Source organism: Barbatula barbatula (genome assembly GCF_947034865.1).
Source record: "Barbatula barbatula genome assembly, chromosome: 12".
Classification (NCBI taxonomy): domain Eukaryota; kingdom Metazoa; phylum Chordata; class Actinopteri; order Cypriniformes; family Nemacheilidae; genus Barbatula; species Barbatula barbatula.
The window spans coordinates 19455452-19477409 of record NC_136775.1 but is presented as its reverse complement, the minus strand read 5'-3'; the positions used below and the strand labels follow the sequence as shown (position 1 = coordinate 19477409).

Sequence of the window (21958 nt, the reverse complement as noted above, 5' to 3'; positions counted from 1 at the left end):
TTTTTTACTTTTACCTTTACATGAAAGTGATCTAGGCTACAGAAAAATGTTTCCAGGAAATGTGCCCCTGGCCTACTAACATTCAACCAATTGGAATCGTCCACGGTGATCACGCGACTCAAAGAGGAAGTAACTCTTAGTGGCATTTCTCTCATTCGTTGAAATGTATTTGTGGTACAGTTGAGGTTAAATGAAGTGACGGACCAAACTTCAAGACTTACTGCGGAACTTAACACAACAACGCTTACGTTTCATTTAATGATATTGTTTTAATATCGATGTAATGGCAAAGTTACCATCCACAGCTATCGATTTATACGAACAACAGGTAAAAGTGCAAATGACCCAATGCAAGTGCGCTCATGTTTTTCAGCGGCGGGACGAAGTAACATTTCACGAGTCACGAAACAACACGACAGTCGACTCGGACAAACACGGCAGCGGTGTCTCTCATTCAGTATTTAATTGTTAACATTCTCCATGATATCATATTATTATCATATCAAAACACAAGAAAATACAAGATAAAGTTAACACTGTTACCCGACTTGGCTGCATCTCAAACAATTTGAAGAGAAGTCAACAGAAAAGATGATCAATATAATAAAAGGCAAATCGGCAAAATAAAGATATGAAAAGAGCACACTGGTTAATGTTTTTGTAAAGAGTGGCAAATGAACAGTTAGAAGGCACTTCACAATGCTACATTTGGTATTATCGTGCGAGCTCTGCAGAGAGCTCAATGATAAACTAGAATATTTCATTAATGGCATTAAAACCCAGTCAAATATAAATAAAAACTATTACTTAATGGTAATGTTTGTCAAGTCCACACTGTGTTACTTTGGTGTTTCTAGCAATGATACAGACTGGCGCAGTACCTCAGATTAATGCAAGCATTCAAAAAAGCTTGACCTCAGATTCAGCTGGTTTTAACCATATTTATAATAGTGAGTCATTTAATCTTCCATATCTAAGATGCTCAGATGTCACTTGGAGACTGTCCCGAATGCCCAGTTTTCAGAGTTATCAACATACTATCATTGGTACAGTTTGAACAACTCTTGTTACTTGCATGAGAAAACAACATCTCCAAATGCGAGTCTTCATTTAAAGTGGAAAAAAGTTCGTTTTTCTGAGAAACTTCATGAATCGTGAATTAGAATGTGAATTAGCAAGTTGTCCATCGTTTACATACATGCATACATACATACATACACACACACACACACAGGAAAAAGGCCAAACTGGCTTATGAATTACAACACAGAACAATTCATCTCGGTTGAAAATAATATGCTTTCAAAGGCAAAATACAACTGCGACTGCATCATCACAACTTTCCACAATCGTTCTATCTTTGGATTCTGGCATTACAATGTTTAAGTAGACATTCTACAACTGGCCAGTACGTGTTTGCAGTGTTTGTAACCTTAGAGTAGGACAAAGTTTAAACTGTTAACTAAACCTAATGGTTGTGCGAGTGGCAAAAATAAAACTTTGTCCTTGTTTAGAAAGTTTGTGACATTAACATGGTGGTTATGTGATTGAATTACAGTGTTAAACGTTAATCCTTTAAATAGTGAGTAATTCATCTGGACCTCGGATTTTAAAAGTGTGTGTAGAAAACATGTGGATGCAGATTCCCTGTCTGGGAGCGGACCCAGTTACCTGCCAGTTTTTAAACAAAAAAAAGGTAACAATGTAACATGCTTCAGAAAATCTCAACTGAGACAACGTTGATCCCCGTTTCCCCCCCTTAGTGTGAGAAATGACTTGAAGGCTTTGGCACCTTTGACCAACCAATGTGTGTTTGTGTGTCTGCTGTGTACATGGAGCGATTATTCGTTCATAAAAAATTGGAATCACGTAATCTGTTCTTTGCTTCGTCCCATTGTCTCCCTCATTCTGCTTGGGGAGAGTAAACATCTCTTTGGCTTTTTATCCTTCCTCTGCTCCTCTCATGAATCAGTCTTTTTTCGAATGGTTGTTGTTATATGTAGCGTTGCCATTCTGAACCGCCCTGTTTTTCTTTATCTCTCCATTTTTCATCCCCTCATCCTCCTCTCCAGACTCATCCGTCTCATCTTTATCAGATCGCTCGTCCTCCACAGACCACTGTTGAGAGAGAACGTCAGAGCTTTGAGGTCATAATACAGAGAAGATTTCAAAATAGTTTACAAATATCAAACAAGAAAAAAAATCAAAGCCATAAAGCTACAATGTGTAGCTTTGGCATCACAAAATCAAAATAGCAAGATACCATGTACACTTATTGCTACCCGTGTTTAAAAACATGCCTAAAATCCAACAACTCGAATTTCAAAATGTATAAGCTGACCATTGTAAATCAAAGGGAATCTAATGGACACAGTTTTGAACTCTGGTTGTTTATGGAATGACACTATTAAATTTTCAATTACTGATTTTAGTTTCTTTTTAGCCAAAAAGTTACATTTTGCACAGTACCAAAAATCCCAAACTGAAGTTCTATGTCTATGTGAACACAAAACAACACAGAGACGTACGTTGGAGATCAGGAATCGCAAGGCCATGCGTATAATGATCACAGCCCAGAAGATGTGCAGACACTGCAGGACCAACAGCAGCCCGTTAAAGAAATAATATCCAAAAAATGGAGCGTACATGGTCACAGGATACACCCATGTGCAATACATGATCCTGCAAGAAAGAAACAATTATTTCATAAGGTTACATGACCTATGGAAATACGCCCTTGTCCCAGGCACCGTCCCGGTCATTACTTAACTAAATATCGAAAGTAATTCTACATAGATAGCAGCCACACAACATTAAAGCGCATGGGAGAGTCCACACAGTTGATTCTAATAAGGTGAAAAAAGTGTATCTATAACCAAAATGTTTAGATCTGTAACCAGCATATTTTCTTGACTCGTCAAGCATAGACCCGTTGAAAAGCAGAGTTACGACACTCACATGTCCGTTGGAAGAATGGAATGCATGACTCGTGTCATGGAGAGACCAATAGTTCCAAACACTGCACTGAAGCCCATTCATTTCAATGTCTCCCAAACGCATTTGCAGAACAGTTGGTTAAATAACAGCGTGTTTATACATTTTAACCAGTTGGCCGGCATATCTTTCCAATCATCGAACTATTCATATTACTCCCCAGACAAAATGCTGCTATAAATGTAGTCAATGTAGTATTCAGTCTACACAATGTATTTAAAATATAGTTGCTGTTATCTGTCCCGCTGAAATCCATTTAAATAGGTTGACAGAAAGGATTTGTTTGGAACTATCGAGGGCTCCACGACAACACGGCGGTGAGACTGAGTGTTGTAACTCTCATATTCAACGGCTCTGATCAACCATATTCAATTATATTCTTCCAGTGCATTCGAGGATTTTTTCTGAAAAACTAGATCATTGAAATTTGCAAACTGTGCCTTTGATGCCCAACTCTATGATGTCCACAGGGTAAGTTCACTGGCTTTCAGAGCTAAACAACATAGTACACAGACTGACTGTGTTTTGCATCAAAGAACATATTAAGTCAGTAAATACATTACAAAAGTAATGCTGCATTCGTTTTTACACATTGTGAAAACCCCTAGGCCCCGGCATGATATGTTTGGTCCCAGCGTGTGTGAGACTCAGAAGATGTGATGTGTACCGGAAAGGGAAGATGATGAGGCGTGTGACGATGAAGATTGCAGCGAACAGGATGAAGATGTAGTTGCAAGCGTTCTTCCATCTTGCGTAATTAAACATCTTTGCGGACTGTGAGAGAAAAAGAGATGCAAATATGATTATGATGGTGGTGCTGGTGGAGGATGAAGGAGCGAGAGGAAGACATTGAGAGAAGAAATGAGCGTTGTTCACTAGGGGGTTTGTCATGAATTTTCATGCTCCACGGTTAAGCTGTACCCTAAAGCATGTTAGAATCAAGTCCGAAACACCTGAAAGTGCCTGCCTGGTATGCTATTCTATTTATGGAAGTGTGTTCGTGCATGCCCTTAGAGATATTACCCACAAGCCCTTGTGCTGCAGAAAGATCCCTGATAAAAGGATACAATCTTCTTTGGATTACTGCCTAAATATGATAAAACGAGGTCTACATTTTCCCCAGGACAGAAAATGAAACGTGTTCATGTAGCTAAAGTGACATGATGTATACCCTCAATGCGCTGAAAGTCACAATAGACAGAAGTCTTTAACTACTAAGCTACACCACCCTTACGTGGGTGTAAGTTACACCCAGCCATCCATAAATTCACTCTCTATACATCTCACTGCTATTTACTTTACAGAGACAAACGTTTTGCTTCTCTTTGCGTGTGATGTTGTTACATGTTTGTGTGATCTCACCTCTAGTAAATAGTCTGCAGTATCATGAACGAACATGATGAGAGTTCCCGCTCGGATGTAATTCACACACCAGGAGAAACTGATGAGAGTGATGGTGGCCACATGATGAATAATCTGCTCTTTAAAATCCTGAGATAGAGAGAAAGAATATCTTCGTATGTAAGAATGTATATGATTTCTGTAGCTCAGTTGGTGGAGCATAGACGTGCAACACACACACAAAAGTCATGGGTTAGAATGCCTGGCAACACACATGTTGAGCACGCTAAGTCGCTTTGGATAAAACTAAAGTATCTTCCACATGCATAAATGCAAATATATATCATAGCTATCTATTTCACACAGACATACGACTCGAGCTTGTGAATCATTTGAATGGGTGCTCATAACATCACTTTTCACATGAGCATCTCTCAATCATAGGTGTCATGTGACAAGGCTTTTTTTTATTATGGTGACATGACAAAAATGAGAACACTTGTCAGACTTTCCCAAATATCTAATGTTTTAAGGCATTCTACATTAAATGTATGTTATCAACATAACCACAAATACAAAACAGCATGCAACGATTCATCTGCTGCTTTGTTTGTTTTGTTTGAATAAATGACTTGAGAGATGCAAAGAAGAGGTCTGCTGTGGCAAGCAACGATGGATCGACAGACAAAAAAATCTGGCTTACTTTACGCTTGACATCTGATGCCACACTGAATAGAAGGGACATGTAGAAACCAAGCTCCAGCATGTAATACCAGTACTGAGATGGCAGCAGTGTCTGAATGAGAGAGAGAGAGATTATACATTAGCCTCAACTTTTAACAATCCAAGCGTTAAAGACATGGGGTTCATAAATAAAGTGTAAGAAAATCGAATAGCTTGTTAACCCGCTTTAGTGTTATTACCTGACTGTAAATTCAATTACATGCAAATCACATCACTGGAGTACAGCTGTACCCAGGGGAGAAATGTACTGCTCACAACGTAAAGCTCTTAATGGAGCTCTCAGTTTAAGTCTTAGATGTTATTCCTGAATATCGTAAAATTTGAAATGTGACTTTGTGGACTTAAGTAATATTGCAGAATTAGCTCGTAAGTATCATGGTTAGGCATGCATATTTGGGCTATACGAAAGACTTTATTTGCTGCTAATAGCACAGAGGAGTTTTTAGAAGTTCACGTGTTATATGAAATATAACTTACCAGGGTGGGGAACCCTTTCCACATCTCCTCTAGATCATACAGCCATGGTTTCTAAAAAGGGAAGATATGGATTGATTGTGTAATGCAATAAATGAGGAAATAAGATCACAGAGTGAAACTGCAAATGGCAAATTGACTTACATCAATTAGCGCGTAAAGACCACCGATGAAGGAGAGAAGATAAAAGGCGAATCTCCAACTACAAAACAATACGCACACACATTGGAACAGTTTTTCTGTGACGTACAGCAGAAAGTGTCTGGATGCACACAAAGACTAGTCTTTCTTTAAGCTCTGGACTTTCCAGCAAGCGCGATCATGCATAATGATGAGAATCAAATTGACCGATTCTGCTTCACATTGCAGGGACAGCTCCCCTAAAAATGTCTTCATTATTTACCCACATGTTATTTTCAACCTGTATGACTTTCTTTCTTCTACACAAAAGATGATATTTTGAAACAAAGCTGGCCCCTATAAAATTTCATTGTATAGATACAAAATATATTTTGTATTTCTCAGAAAGATACAAGTTCTCAGTTTTGAATGGCATGAGGGAAAATAAATGACGACAGATTTTTTTCTCTTTACGGATTCCAGTTCATGAAAATCAACACATGAATTCCGAAGAACTGGTTTATTAAAGCAACTCATGGCCACAATAATGGTCATAATAAAGTTGTGTGGTTCCCAGTGTCTCTCTTTTACAACATTCAAGTTGGACCAACTTAAAATAGGCTACCCCAATATCTTTTTGTACATGAGAAGATGCCCTGGGGCATTCGTACCAGGCCTCGCGAAATTTCTTGAGAACGTTGGGTCTGTCCTGGTTTCTGCGTTGCCTGAACCAGCGTTGTATCTGTCTTTCTGTCCAACCGGTCTGCTTGCACATCTTCGATACTGAACTCTGGACACAACAAAGAACAACAACACTTTATGTGGTAAAGAGGGTTTACGTGAATCTTATAGAGTAAAGTGTGGTTAGCATTTGGTGCACCTGCGTGGGTTTTTTAGATGTGTCACAGTAGTGGGACTCCAGTGTTTGGTTGTATGTAACCCGACGTCTCACAGTTTCTTTTACACCCAGCATTGATGCTAGTGGTGTAGCGACAAACCTACAAACCAACAGAAAGAGTGAATGTATTGTTAAAAGCATTTTTGGTCCCGTGTAGAATTGAAGATGTGATTTGGACAGAGGAAAATAAAACCTTTATGGACCCACCTCTCAAAGACCTGTCGAATCACAAGAAACATGATGGCTATTGGCACTGCCACCCACAAATCCCGTGGCTTCGCGTAGACCCGCCCATCACGGTCTTCCAGGTCAGCCCATCCCAGGCCTTCTGGAAACCAGAGACGCTCCTGCCAGAACACTTCACTTAACCATTCCAACATACTGCAAGAGACAAAGACAGAGAGAGCAAGTTTACTTTACTGTCATCATCTATGGGTCCGTCTGACTCGATCAGAAACATGACCTTCTGTATAATACTTACACTTCATTTAAAACCATTTAATAAAGGAATGTTCATGGCCCAGACCTGCCTAAATGTTCTGTCTATAACAATTATAACAATGACTCTAGGTAGACTTTAATCCATAAACTAACAGGTGAAAATCCACATACATATGAGCGCTTGGACAAGTTAAAGCTGCTCTGTGCTTAAAAACAGCACATTTGTATCATTCACATCTGTAGCACAAATACAGAAAATATAAAGAAACATGATTTAATCCATTTGGGTGTGTATAGCTGTTGCCCTATTATTCTGGACACAAAACTTCAGAGACATTTCTCCAAATATCTTTTTTTGTGATCCACATATGGGTCATTCCAGAATTGCGTGTACATTTCAAGTAGAGAAAGTTTTTTTTTGTTAAACTTTTTTTATTTTCATAGAATTAACTTTAAATTCAACATTTTCAATATTTGCTGATCTTAAACTTGTAAGATTTATATATTTAATACCGACCATCAATGTACTAACAGAAAAATATGTCAACTCTGTTACAGACAAATTGTGTCAAATATATACAGTAAACAAATGTAACACAATTTAAATACCTTTCATCCCTAAGAGAACTTGTGTCTTTTCATCCATTAATGCAACTTTAAGCATAATAAGACAGAGACTTTTTGTTTTGGAGTAAAAATATTTACACATTCAACTGAAAAGTTGGCAAGATTGTGTGCATTTTCTCTAAGCATGGCTTTAAAAATAAACAAAATCCTTTAAAACTCCATTCAATAAGAATACTAGTTATGCTAATAAGATTCTGATCAATTTGTTAACAATAAAACACATATGATGATTTTTTAAAGTAAAACCTTAAACAAACAGAGTTGACATTGATCATAACAGAGTTGACATTAAAAACAGAGTTGACCACCTATAGATAAAAGATAAAAAAACAACATTTTCTGCCAGTGTAATAAGGTCCACTGAGTCGAGTAGCAATGAGAACAGTGCAGCTTTATTCAAATAAATGTGAACAAAATAAACTTGACACTTCCCAACAGCAGTATTTAAATGTGCATTATGCCCTAACCCTATACAGTTCTAAAATGACATAACGCACCATTAATTAAAATGTGTATCAAAAAACATGCACATATTTGAGATAATGCATAATTAAACATCCAAATTTCAAAAACTTGTAATAATTCTTTTTATTTACTAGTGTAAGTAATCAACCGAGTACGTTTCATAGTGATATCTATTATTTTAAAATGTTACCCTATTCACCTGTAGTGTCTCACCTTAACTTCCCTTGATCTACCTATGTCTTACCATACATAACGTTATAGAATTATCGACTCTTGGACCTAATGTTACCTAGATATCCGTGGTTCAGGGTCTGGTTCAAGACTTTGTGATGGTTTCATCTCCCTAAGTCTCTGCTTTTCTGCTCTGCACCTCTGCTGTGCCTCCTTCCAATACCTGCGTTTGTACATTTTCTCCCTTTCACCCAGATCAACCACGCTGCTTGTCTGCCCTGCATTTTTCCTTTTGTGCCATCTCTTTCTATCCTTTTGCAAATTTGCTGCCTTCCTTACAGGGTCGGCATCTCGCTGGTATTGCCGTTGCCTTTCTGCTGCTGACAGTTTCATCTGCCTATTATTAAATTTCCTTAACCTGGAATGATATATAACAAATGTATCAGAATCCAGAATCCATGACCTAGAATCCATAATAAATGTAAAATAATGCAAAATGCTTAAATGAGATTGGGTCCATTTGACTTTGTTAATCTTTGTCAACTCTGTTCGGGTTAAACTTTTTAAACCACTAACAGAGTTGACGATAACAGAGTTGACATTTTCAACCATTTTGTGCTTTAGCTCAAAATGTTAACCTCAAACCAGATACCACATGGCATGTCTAAAAACAGAATTGTATGAGTTTTTGCCATATTATCGGTTTTTAAGAAGTGAATGAGAGATTCACTGCAATATCACAATAACAGATTTGACAAATAATTCATCTACTATTGATGTATCCTAAACATTTTGTTCAAATTAATGAGAGAAGAATAATGACATACCTCACTGCTTTCCAGAGTTTCCCGCAAGAGGAAGTGACATCACTTGGTGCAAGTCACATGCTTTTTCTACAAATGCTTTGGAGTTTTTTTTGGAGGTAACAGAGTTGACCAGAACGTAGAGACAGACACAAAATCTATTTTTTATTAATTAAATTTGCATAGAATATATCATTTCTGTAGTATTTGTATTGTTTATATAACTTAATAGAGTAAACACAAAAAATATTTGAAAATTAGACTTAATTATTTAGTGATAATTCAAGTTGAATATATGAATCAGGAGGCAGAGACAGTCAATAAAAGGTGGTGTGGGAGTCATTTAGTTAATATTTACCATTTTAAAAAAATCCTAAATATAAATAAAGGATTATGTTTTTGTGATAGTTTAATATAATTGGTGTTATTATTGAAAACTGATTTAAAAATAGCTTATTTTTTAAATAAAAGAAGGATTATCTAGAAGACACGAAATGTACCTGCAATTCTAGAATGACCCATATACAGGCTTTGAACCACATAAGGGTGAACAAATGATAACAGTGTTGTTATTTTTGGATGTATTCCCCTTTAAGATAGATTGCTTTAACTTTTTTTTTTTTGAGGACATACGGACAGAAATATAACCGAATAGCTGATAAATCATAAATCATTTCCTCTAGTTCTGGAAACTGCACGCTGCTCACAGTTAAAATACAGGACCATACAGTATCTTTCTGTTGTGATCATTCACTTACTAATATTACCAAAAAATGCGATGTAGGTACAGTATGTAGATTCAGTATTTATGAATGTGTAAATTATACGAACAAAACCAAATTGTTTGAATGAAACTGCTGTCTGAATGCTTTCTGTTTTGAGACCTTTTAGACATGTGACTTAAGAAACATTTTTCTGGGTTGCTCTGGAAGAACATCTACAGTATAATATGTATATTTAATAAAATGTATACACCAGAAAAGGTAAAGAATTTTTAACAAGTGTAAAGTAGGCTTGGTACTTTGATTTTCAGTGGGAAAAAGAGAACCAATGGTTACAATGGTCGTTTTCTGCAGTGAATGTTTTCAAATAAAAGCAGTTGTCCACTTTTTGCCTTTGGTTTTAGTCTTTGGGAATTTTATATTAATATTTAGATACTGCATATCGGCCATATATCGGTAATCGACTTCCAATGTGTAAGAATAATCGGTGCATCCTTAAATATAATATTCAACACTACAGAATGTCTTCAGAGGTGTATAAAGACCTTACAAAATGAGGCGTTATGTTTTTATTACCTTAGAATGAGCTATTTCTACATTGACTTCGCCATGTTGATTCTACAGTAACTCTAAATGGACAAACCGCTCAACAGAGTGCGTTGCGTAAGCATGTTATATACTTCGACACTGAAGCGAAAAGGCAACGACGTCTTACTATGTCAGCCACCATAGTGCTGCGGAAGGGAGCTGTGGAGTGATACATTGGTTGCAATTCTCAACCTCAACGCTAAATGCCGCTAAACCTTAATGTAAACTGTGAATCTGTGTATAAAAACCACTTTAACACCAACTAAACAAACAGTTTAGAGAATCTGTAACATTAGAGCACTTTTAAATTCTGGTCCACAGATAAGAGTTTATCTTCCTTTAGATTATAGTGGAAGGATGTGGTTGCTGGAGACACGGGTAAAATGCTCTGTTCCTGTCTAATGGGTGGTTGTCTCTGTTAGGCTGACCAAACATTAGTGAAAGTGACCTATTTTTCACTTATGGTGACCCATTCCCGAAATGTGACGTCTGCATTTAACCCATCCAGTGAGTAGTGATCACACGCACTGAAAGGCGTGAACACACAGACCGGGAGCAGTGGGCAGTTATTGCTGCAACACCCGGGGAGCAAACCGGGGTTAGGCCCATTGCTCAAGAGCACGACAGTCGCTACCTGCTGGCCCTGAGAATCGAACCGGTCACTTTCTGGTTAATCATTCATTGATTTTCAAATCCACAAACATAAGGACCTTTCATCCGATTTTTTCCATTATAATCCTCTGAACTCACACTAGACGATATATCCAGATCGCGAGACCACACACCAGCCGAATCTGTTGGAATGATTTCAGTGGTAAGAGACCTCAGAGAAACTTTGGAAGAGAAACAAATATAGATAGGATCGACATTATACAGGCACATTATAAACATTGTAGGATGTTATAAAAGCACAAGTCCATCTTCTTTTTCCACTTTTGTGACATGTTTGTGGCTGCAATGCTTCAGCTATGCAACATCTGACACTTGTTCACTCTCATTAGCTATGGTGGGTGTCCTGTGAGTGACAGCCTGATCAAAAGTCGTAAATATAACATGTTTGACGAAAAAAACTCTGTCCACGTCCCCACTTTTTTCGGTGGGGATGAAATCTTCGTGCATTAACACAATGCTGAATTTGCTTTCAAGTTTGTTTGTGAACTCAAATTTTTTTTTTGTGAGCGCTTTGTTGCAATTCGCAACCTTGCCGCTAGATATTACTGACTGGACCTTTAACTGAAGTCTCCACAACCGGAAACACGGAAGTCACACAAGCATACAGTCCATTGGCATGATGGAATGCTGGGTACGAAATTGCAACCATTTTAGTTACATTTGCTCACTGTATTTAACCTGTGCACATTTTGTTGTGGTGCCACCTGTTTTCATTACTGTAGAGAACATGCTAATAACTGCAAAGTATATGCGCGCTGGGAGCTACAGTGGGATTAAAAACAACGGGATTTACCATCCCACAGCGGTACTTTCCCACCGCAAACACGCGCTAGACGTATGGTTTCAACATTCAACGTCTTTGGCATCTGGTGTTTACATCGGTTGGCGATGCCAGCTGCGCTTTGAGAGTGTGCAGCTCGCTGTTGCGGACTGTGCCACAAATTGAGTATAGCAATTAATAAAACATCATGTTACATTCACAGGCAAACCTCTTCAAAAACGAATCATTTGTCTCTTACGTATGTGCAATGTTAGCATAAAACATGCGTTTGTTAATGTACTGTTGTTATAACTGTTTCTCTGAAGGCTATTAGGGTTCAGTCAGTGGAGGAAGGAGGATTTGATAGTGTGATATGATGATCACCACCTCTGCAAACACAAGCCTTGTGCAAAAAGCATATAAAGAAAATAACCACAGCATTTTTCTAAAACCTACGCCTGTTAAGAAAACAAAGCGTCATTTTTGTGCAAACACTGCCTGTCAGTTGAGTTTGTGAGAAAACATTTTGCAGTGTTTAAAGGAGTTATATTATGCAGTAATAAACTATTAAAACAGAAGTTTAATTTGAAGGTTGATTTTATAATGCCTACATTTTTTGCAAACTAAACATAATACACATCAACGTATGATCCAGACTTTCAGAAGCAAGTTGGAGTGCTGGGGGAGTGTATAAAGCACAGAAACACTACGTCATGAATCCAACTATTTTTTAACAGTTTAAGCTTGTGTTAAGCACGAGAAGCCAGCACGTTAACAGTGTAAAGAAGTCAGAATGCATGACATAGCATGTTACCCCATCTTTAATAATTAGCCAAAAGACTCTTCAGTTTCTCCCATGCATCTCTATAGGAGATCTTTTCAGTAATAAACCTAAACACACTATTTACGGATGATTGATCCATAATTTATGTACTTACTTTTCGTAAACTCAAAAAATGCTGGCTTATTTATAAAAGGGAGAAACCCAGCTGTTGGGTAAAAATAGCCTAGAAAATATTTATTTTTATCCCAACAATGGGTTAAAACCACCCAGCATTTTGGGTTAAAACAGAACCAGAATAAGTTAAATTACAACCCCGTTTTAACACAACACTTAAGGTCTTTGCACGTACAATCCAAAATTCTCGCATGCGTTTGTTCGGTATCTCTGACTCTCAAAATCCTTGCCACGGATGTGAAAAACACAGAAATTCTAACCCAGTCCGAATTTTTTATGACGGACAAAAATATATGTAGGTAAATCAATAGCAAAACTTGAGATTTTTTTTACTTGTAAAGTAAGTATTTGTACCGTACACTTAAATGTACACACTCATCCCCATTGTGAAACTTGTAAAATAAAAAAACTGAAGTTGAATGTTGAGATTTGCACTCATGGACAAACGCACATATCTGTCTTCTGAATTGGAAGTTGCAGAAAAATCTTTACTAATGTGTAAACTGGCATTTACAAAACACAATGGCAGATTCAAATGCATTGCACAAATTTCTGTTTTTTCTAGATTCAGATTTGAATTGCAACCAAAAACAGGCATCTACAACCTCAAACCTGTCATTGCAGTTTCAAATCTTCCCGCCTTGACTTTTTCTACTACTTTCGCTATAAACCCGTTGCAAAACTAACTTGTGCACTTGAAAGCTCAGAAGCAAGAGAAAGAGGTGCCTTTGATGACGTCATGCGGCTGAGCCACACCGCCCCTAATGGCAGGAAATCCCTCCTTAGAAAAAATAACCTTTTGAGGTTTTCACTCTGAGTGGAGGTATTTGACCTGGTTGACAAACGCTGTCCATAAAATATTGGAGGCGGTGTGTAAATGTAATCGACACAATGTGAGGCGCAAATTTCTGATGCTAATTTCAGACTCAATGTGCAATGGCCTTCAGGCTGCAATTTTTAGATCGACTGGAACCAGGACACGTCCTATAACAATTAATTATAATACATTGTTGCATCAAAGGGTGTAAAATCGTATTCTGCTTTCAGTTCATGAATTGTCATTGCTTGAGTTTACCATGGTTGAGCAGGATGTGGTCCTAAACCAGTCCAGATGGCAGAGCTGAAAGAGGGAAGCAGCGACCTGACATGTACCCACTAAACTACAAAACTGACACTGCAATTAACTTTTAGAACATTAAGATAATATTAAATCTATAAACTACCATTTTAATTTTTTTGTTTTGCAAGCACTGTTGAGCTTATAGAGATGCAGCAGTAGTGCCTAAGGAGAACTGGTTTCCCAGGTTGGGTCAGGGTTCTCCCGAGGGTTTTTTTGGGTCCCTTGCCACTGTTTGCATACCGTCTGCAATTGTTTGCACGCTGGGGGGTTCGAGCTTTAGAATTTTGTACTTAGTAATATTACTTTAAATGTAACATTTTGCCTGAATGCTACTTCCCCATATAGGAATTTGTAGTCTGCCTAATACGCTACCTTTATTCCGCTTTCTTTTGTCTGTGTGTGTGTCTCTGTATTATCTCTTCTCTCCTTGTTTGTGATACATTGCTGTGTTTGCATATGGTTGAAGCATATTGCGTGTTTGGCATGTGCGTGTCTGTTTGTTTGGTATGTATGCATGTACATATGTATCTTGTATTTTGTGCACGATTATTTGTATTCGCTGAGTGCGTGTTTGTGTACGCTGTGTGAGTGTGAATGTATGTGTAATAAAAAATTATTCATCCCCTTTCTATCCTACGACAGTAATTACGCAATTCATTTTAGTTGCAATTCCTACTAAAAAACAACAGAAATGAACTGCTACCACATCAGTACCACTTTCACACTTGTGCTTATGTGCTAATAATCGTAAATTCTGTTCATGCACAGCTCAAGTGATGGAGGATTTCAGGTGTAGCACTCAATATTCTTCACAAATGTTTTGCTTAGAAATGGCGAGGCTGTGCGTTTGAATCTGCATGCTATGACGGTCAATGATTGACCAAATAATGTATGATAAATAGACTGGAACATCTCCAGTCTGGTCAGTGTTTGTGGGTATATTAAAGATGATACGTCTGTTTAGGCACCTGAAACAACACTGACGTGTCATTATCCAAAAAGGCTCATTGGTCAGCTCATTTGCCTACAAAGTCAATAAATTAAATATGTGGTTCGTCATTCAGCTGCACAAGGATTTCCCTGCAAGCAATTTCTTGTTTCAATTAGAGCCCGACCGATATGGATTTTTGGGGGCCGATGCCGATGCCGATATTAACTTGAAAAGAGCCGATTTATAAGCCGATATTTTGATTTTGAAAATAAACTGGATATTAGACCCATTTCCTATAAACTGCACTTACACAACATTCAATAGCAAAATATCTGCCTGTTCTAGGTATGTGGGCTGTATAAACCATTTTCCAGAAGGGATGTTAAAAAAAGCCTTAGATTACAGTCTCAATGACTAAACAATTGCACATTTAAAGTATATATTTTTCAATGATCACAAAACAGTCTGGTTTTAAACATTTAACACTTTTATTTACTTCCAGTTGAAGCTGGTTTTAACAGTGTGTACTGTAAATAAATTATAAGTTAAAGTTAAAGTAAAAGAGCTATACCAAACAAATTCAATATTCCACAAAACCATAATAAAATTAAAATAAGTTAAATGTATAGCTACATATACAATAAATAAATATAAAATAAATAAATAATACCAAAATATAATTAAAACAATGTAGAATGTTCTCAAAACGTTGTAACCTTTAGATAACGTTCCCCTAACGTTGTAACCTTACACAACTGTCTGTGCATGAGCAGGAATTAATTATTATATATTGGCAGGAATGAATGAACAGGCAAACTTTAACTTGATTAGCGTTACAATAACGTAACAGTTGTTTTTTCGAGGCACGCTGTACATAACTTCTAGTCATTTACTACACGCGCCCCCTGCCACAGATACGCGGTCATTATGTGGGAAACACTGCAGATATATTTAGAATAAGTTAAACGCTAACGTTATAGTTTGACCTCTTATTAACGTTCGCGTTCTTCCACTGATAAACATGGTTTTAGTTAGCTTTGTGGCTAATCTAATATAGCAATGCATTAGCGGCTGTAAGTGATGTTACAGAATATTTAGAAGTGATAATGATAGGACCGTTAGCTAGAACAACCACACCGTTTTTATATGCAGTGTATGAACTAAATCTACAATCATTTCACATGACGAACGACAAAGTTGTTTTCGCCAGCTCTACCTTAAGAGAGTCCCAGCTAGTCCCGCGATTCACCCGGGGGACCTGCCCGAGCAGCGGGCTGACCTGGGCGGACTCGGAGACCGCCAGCACCCGGCCGATCCAGGAAAGAGGCGCCATTTCCGGATTGAAAACGGCCGACGTTTCGGTCCGTATCTCCGCGAGGGAAGGTCGCAGCGATGCGTGGCCGGGCTCGTTGGAAAGGTCTCGGCCGTCCCGTTCGAACGACGCCGCTGTTGTCAACTGGGGAGTTGCAGACCGCCCTCTGGTGGGCAAACTATGCAACACTCATAACATGAGTGAAGCATGAGACTCTTTTTCTCATGTTTTATCGGCCGTTATAAACGCCGATGCCGATTTAAATGCCATTAGCTCATATCGGCCGATAATATCGGCCGGCCGATATATCGGTCGGGCTCTAGTTTCAATACTGAAGGTAAAAAAAATATAATTTCACCACTACGCAAATATTGAAGAGCAGGAGCCCGTTTCAATAAGGAGGTCCAATCAACACTGATTTAAAATGTGAACTCTGAGTTGATTTACACGAATGTGCAAAACTGAGTTTTTGGTTTAATAACAGCTGATTTGAGTTATTTCTATCACCTCTTAAAAAAACTGTTTTAATGAAAATGCACAGGGAAATGACAAAATTCCACTCAGGTCCTAAATTGCTCTCCTGAAATCAAAGCACATCCCTATGAATTAAAGCAGCGTCTTCACATACAGAATCCTCTTTAAAAGACATAGTAGTCACTGAGATGGTCTCTGTGTGATGGAAATGTGCCATGAATGACTGTATTAATAAATTAGGTACACCACTTGCTCTTTAAAAAGGGGGATGAGATCGAAATATCGATGCTTCAGACCAGGTTAAGTTCAGTTAGGTGCAAGTTACTGTGGTTACTAATTCAGAGTATAAGTGACCTCTCTTTTAGAAACAGGCTTGAGTTAACCCGTCTGACAGTCCCTCGAAATTCTGAAACGCACAACCCAGAGTTTCCCTCATTTCAGGGTTAATATACTCTTTTCACTAATCCTCCTTTCTGAAAACACCCCAGGTAGGTCATCAGGTGGAAAGGTCAACAGAAAACATTGACCGGACCCTGTGACACTAGACATGTTTTTACATCGCAGAGAATATTTCTGGTTCAATACATACGAGACCACACTTTCACTTTCAAAATGACAAACTCAGCACCCCCAAAGTGAGAGATGATGTAGTCAAATAGTGAGTGAATGGAATCAATGTAGACCAAGAACAACGCCCACTACCAGCTAAGATTATTTAAAGGACCAGTGTGTCATTCTTTGGGGGATCTATCGAGAGAAATGCAATATAATATATATAACTATGTCTTGAGAAGTGTATAAAGACCGTACATAAGAAGCGTTATGTTTGATTTTCTTAGAATGAGCTGTTTCTATCGACTTACATCGCGGGTCCTCTTGTGTATCCTCCGTGGAATCCTATATGTGTGGTCCTCCGTGGAATTTGCCATGTTGTTTCGACAGTAGCTCTAAACTGCTCTACAGAATGCGTTTCATAAATACGATTTACCTAACACTCCTCTCATGAAGATGGACTGGTTTTGCATTGCTGTTTGGCTTATTTGGGTATTAAAATTAGACCTGCAGTGAGACTGTGAATTTATTTAAGAGCTTCACAGATCCCATTAGCCTCTTAAGTAAGAAAACATCAGAGCCCAATGGCAGGCGTTTTGATTCACGGCTAGTTTGACATCTTTGACACTCAAATTCCCATTTCATGATAGTGGTTTCTCAGACACAAGACTCATCTTGCAGAAGTGCAAAGTGGTGATGTGTCATGCTTATTTCATTTTTTTTAAATGCTTTATTGAACATTTTGTTTTAACAAAACAATGTTACAACAGAAACTTAACATAAAAAAACACTTAGATTAATGGAAAAGAGAGTCGTGCAACTGTTTCAGCAACTTTGGAAACATGTTGGTTTGTTTATTTCAAATACTATTTTGAAGGGTTTTTTTATGAACCCCAAAACTGTTATGTAAATTGTATATACATAAATGTAAATGTTCTAATACCAAACCTATTTTTATAGTATTTCTACAAGAGATAAAACTGTATTTAAAAACAATTAAGTTTTCTTTCAATATGAAAGCACAAAGGACTTGTAAAATTTACTCTGCTTATAAGCTTTTCAACCTATTGAATTTGTATTTTTTATTATTATTTGTGTAACTCCCTCTCCAGTATTTATTTTTGTTTAATTTTTTGTCTTTTCTTGTCTGTTTCGAGCCATGGTGATGTGTCATGCTTATGGTTTATCCAATTCCTCAGAGATGACGTATTTTGTAGGCTAACCGCCGCGCTGGTTCCCCGACCGAAAGCCTTTGCATTTTCCCCATAGACTTTTGAAAATCCGCAAAAATTAAGCTCTGTGATTAAAAACGGATTATGATGTTTACACGTTTTGTCTATCAAGATAATCTTAACAAATGTACACAACATTTGTTACCTCTGAAACAGAAATACAATTGGCAGAAGTAAAAAGCTAACACAAGGCTATAAACAGACTACACTACGGTCGCTTGAAATCAGCGTCACCACAACCAATCCTCATACAACTATTAAATTAAAAAAATTAAAACTTTATTAAAAACGATTTCCCTGGAACAAAATTCATCCGTGAAAGAATCCAAAACAATATTTTTTTTAATTTGTGCAATTTTTTTTAGATTTGTATGCGCGATGACGTCTAACCCCCCCCCCCCACCAAAGGAAGTCACACGCGTCTTATAATCGGTGTGTTTTATATCATAGAATAAAAAAGTTTAATAGGTTGTCAACCACCGACCTTATTCCAGGCGATTAACCAAAAAACCCAAAGACTTTGGTGAGATGGAACCGGAAGTCCTAAAATGCCGACTCGCTTCAGTGGTTTGCATACAAAAACACGTCATCTCTGAGGTACACAATTAAGCACATCTTCCACACGCGATGTGTCCTACAGACACGCACGTGTTTTATTTCAAATAAGTCTTTAAGTTTACTTATTTACTCGAATGTTTAAGTCTGAATCTTTGAGAAAACACCTAAAGTTCAAATCTGATACGCGAATGGTGCTGCTGATGGTGATATGAGATGAGCTCTAATCTTAGGTAAATGTTTCGTAGCAGGACGGTATGATGAAAGGACACTAGACTCTTGAACTGCGGTTCATCGTACCCTCCAACTCAATGGACGATCTCTGGACACACACGCCTATGTTGAACTAATCTGAACTAGGATTCCCCTTCACTACTAAACCAACGAAACATAAAAAATAATCCAATCAATTAAATGAAATAATAACAAATATTATAAATTAACGCCTGTCAGAAATCCAGTACCCGAGAGAGAGAGAGAGAGAGAGAGAGACAGAGATAACGGACCTCACTTTAGTCGCGGGTCAGCGCCGCCGGTGGTGGTCGGGTCGTGATGATGTCGGTTCAGAAGTCAGCTGCGCGTCCGTCTCCGGTGGTATCCGATGTTTATAAAAGTGATCCTTTGCTTTACTTAAGGTCCGGGGAGACTGTTTATTATCCTCATATCTCCTCCCAGTTGCCAACAAAGTGATTGTGGGGTTGAGGTGAAGAATGTGCGCACAAAGCAACAGATGTGAGGAGCTGCTCTTTTCGGAGTTTAAACGGCAGTTCCTGGATTTGCGATGACAAACCCGTTTCAGAAAGAGTTGATCCGGTCACTTTCGACGGCTTGGCGACGGTAAAAGTGGGACAGCGACGGTAAGTCACGAAGGGTCGGCGGAACGAGCGCGTGTGTGCGAGAGAGACAGAGAGGAATAACGGAACGGGAGGGACTTATCGAAGCGCTCGAGCACATACATCATCATTCATCACACACTTCCGGACACATGCGGCCCGGGATGTGCCGTCAAACTGGGAGTTTTCTTAAGTAGAAACGTGTTTAATTTGGACGAATACATACTTTAAACGAGAAACGGGACTAAGTTAAAATACATTATAGTTGTTTAAAAACGTTTACGTGAATATAAGACAATAAATACGTTGTTGCTTAGCTTATTGGCTGTCACACGTGCTTTTGTGTTCAAAATGTATACATTTAGTGTAAACAAGTGTATTGTATTTAGTAATGTATACACGTATACAAGAGGCAATGCATGTCCTTGGCATTCTTTAAATTGTCAACAGTAGCCAACAATTTGGCATAGTGCCACTTGAGTTCAAGCGGGCCATTATTGACCCAGTGATAAAAAAGACTAACTTGGATAGTCAGGATCTCAAAGATTTTCGGACGATATCCAAACTCCCCTTTATGAGTACGATTTTAGAAAAAGTTGCCCACACTCAATTTATAGATTTTTTAACTGACAATAATATAATGGACATTTTTCAATCAGGTTTCAAAGAAACTGTAGTACTGATTACTGCATTAATAAGAGTCGTAAATTACATTTTAATGGGAAGAGATTCTGGGAAATGTGTTGCTTTGATGATGCTGGATTTGACTGCAGCTTTTGATACTGTTGATCGCGACATTTTATTAGCACGTCTTAGAGATGATGTTGGCATTAATGATGTGGCCTTGAAGTGGTTTGGTTCCTACCTAAGGGACAAGAAACGTTCAGTTAAGATTGGAGATTGTCTCTCTGACACTGTGGCTCTTTTGTGGGGGGTCCCTCAGGGATCTATTCTTGGACCAACCTTGTTTTCTCTGTATTTGTTGCCTTTGGGGTCTATTTTTAGACGCCACAATATTAATTACCACATCTATGCAGATGATTTGCAATTATATTTTTCTCTGGATAAGCGTGCTGCATGGGACAGCTTCAACATATGCTTAAATGAAGTAAAGGTATGGTTTGCTAGTAATTTTCTGCAATTAAATGAGAATAAAACCGAGATTATACTTTTTGGAAACAAAAAGTCTACGGGAAATCTGTTTGTGACTCAGGATTTTGCTTCCAGCATAAATGGCCATGTTAGGAACCTGGGTGTCATTTTTGACACAGAACTTTGCTTTGACCGACAAGTAAATGCTGTCGTGAAATCATCCTTTTATCAGTTAAGGATGCTGAGATCTATTCTTTCCAGAAAAGATTTAGAATCTGTTGTTCATGCTTTTATCTCTACGAGGTTGGACTATTGTAATGCCCTATACCTGGGTTTGAATGCATCTCTCATAGCTCGCCTTCAGTACGTTCAAAATGCTGCTGCTAGGCTTTTCTTTACACTGGCTTCCGGTGTTATATAGGATAGAATATAAGGTCCTGATCATTGTGTATAAGGCCTTACATCAACAGGCTCCTGACTACATCAAAGGTATGTTGAGCCCATACAAAGCTTCTCGCTCTTTGAGAGCAAATTATCATATTTTGTTGTCTGTTCCGCGAACACGGTTGAGGAGGAGTGGAGATTGTGCTTTCTCCATGGCAGCTCCTCTGCTATGGAACAGGCTACCGTTGTCTTTGAAATCGGCTCCCTCCTTGGGTTGTTTTAAAAGACTTACCTTTTTTCTAAGGCATTTGCTGTATGTTGTCCCGAGTTACTGCGTATGGTATTACTTTTATTTTATTGTTAGTTTGATGTGTTTTATGATTATACTTTTTATGACTTATATAATGAATTTTACCATGTAAAGCACTTTGGTCCATTGTTATGGTGTTGAAAGTGCTATACAAACAAAATTTTGATTGATTGATTGATTTTGTGTAAACAAGTATTGTATTATATTTAGTAATTTACACATTTTGTGTAAACAAGTGTATTGTATTGTATTTAGAAATGTATCCATTTTGAAAATTTAATTATATATAGCCTATGCACAAGCAATATTTAGAAATTTTCGTACGCTATGCCATGTTTTTTATTAGCACTTTATAAAATTCAGTTACGTATTCTCCTTTTTTTAC

General features: G+C 37.9%; 1 protein-coding gene across 2 annotated transcripts; it reads right to left on the bottom strand.

The window, feature by feature from the left end:
- Positions 1-252: 252 nt before the first annotated feature.
- Positions 253-19955, bottom strand: cers2b (ceramide synthase 2b). 2 transcript variants are annotated; one of them, XM_079470120.1, is made up of 11 exons: positions 19461-19955; positions 6779-6952; positions 6554-6671; positions 6345-6463; positions 5698-5755; positions 5557-5607; positions 5039-5131; positions 4357-4485; positions 3662-3768; positions 2529-2682; positions 253-2118 (listed from the first exon to the last, which is right to left on the bottom strand). In XM_079470120.1, exons 2-11 carry the CDS (start codon positions 6949-6951, stop codon positions 1969-1971), a joined length of 1152 nt encoding a protein of 383 aa, XP_079326246.1. In that variant the 5' UTR covers position 6952; positions 19461-19955; the 3' UTR covers positions 253-1968. The 2 variants fall into 2 exon arrangements, with proteins under 2 accessions (XP_079326246.1, XP_079326247.1); XM_079470121.1 differs by having other exon boundaries at positions 19466-19953.
- Between the last annotated feature and the right edge of the window lie 2003 nt (positions 19956-21958).

What these genes read in the sequence shown, in the direction of transcription:
- cers2b (XM_079470120.1), bottom strand. Translation starts at nt 6,951, where the DNA reads ATGTTGGAATGGTTAAGTGAAGTGTTCTGGCAGGAGCGTCTCTGGTTT. An exon ending in ATTCGACAGGTCTTTGAGAG is followed by an intron (nt 6,672 to 6,778) that starts GTGGGTCCATAA and finishes GTTGGTTTGTAG; the next exon opens with GTTTGTCGCTACACCACTAG. An exon ending in GTCTTTACGCGCTAATTGAT is followed by an intron (nt 5,608 to 5,697) that starts GTAAGTCAATTT and finishes TTCCCTTTTTAG; the next exon opens with AAACCATGGCTGTATGATCT.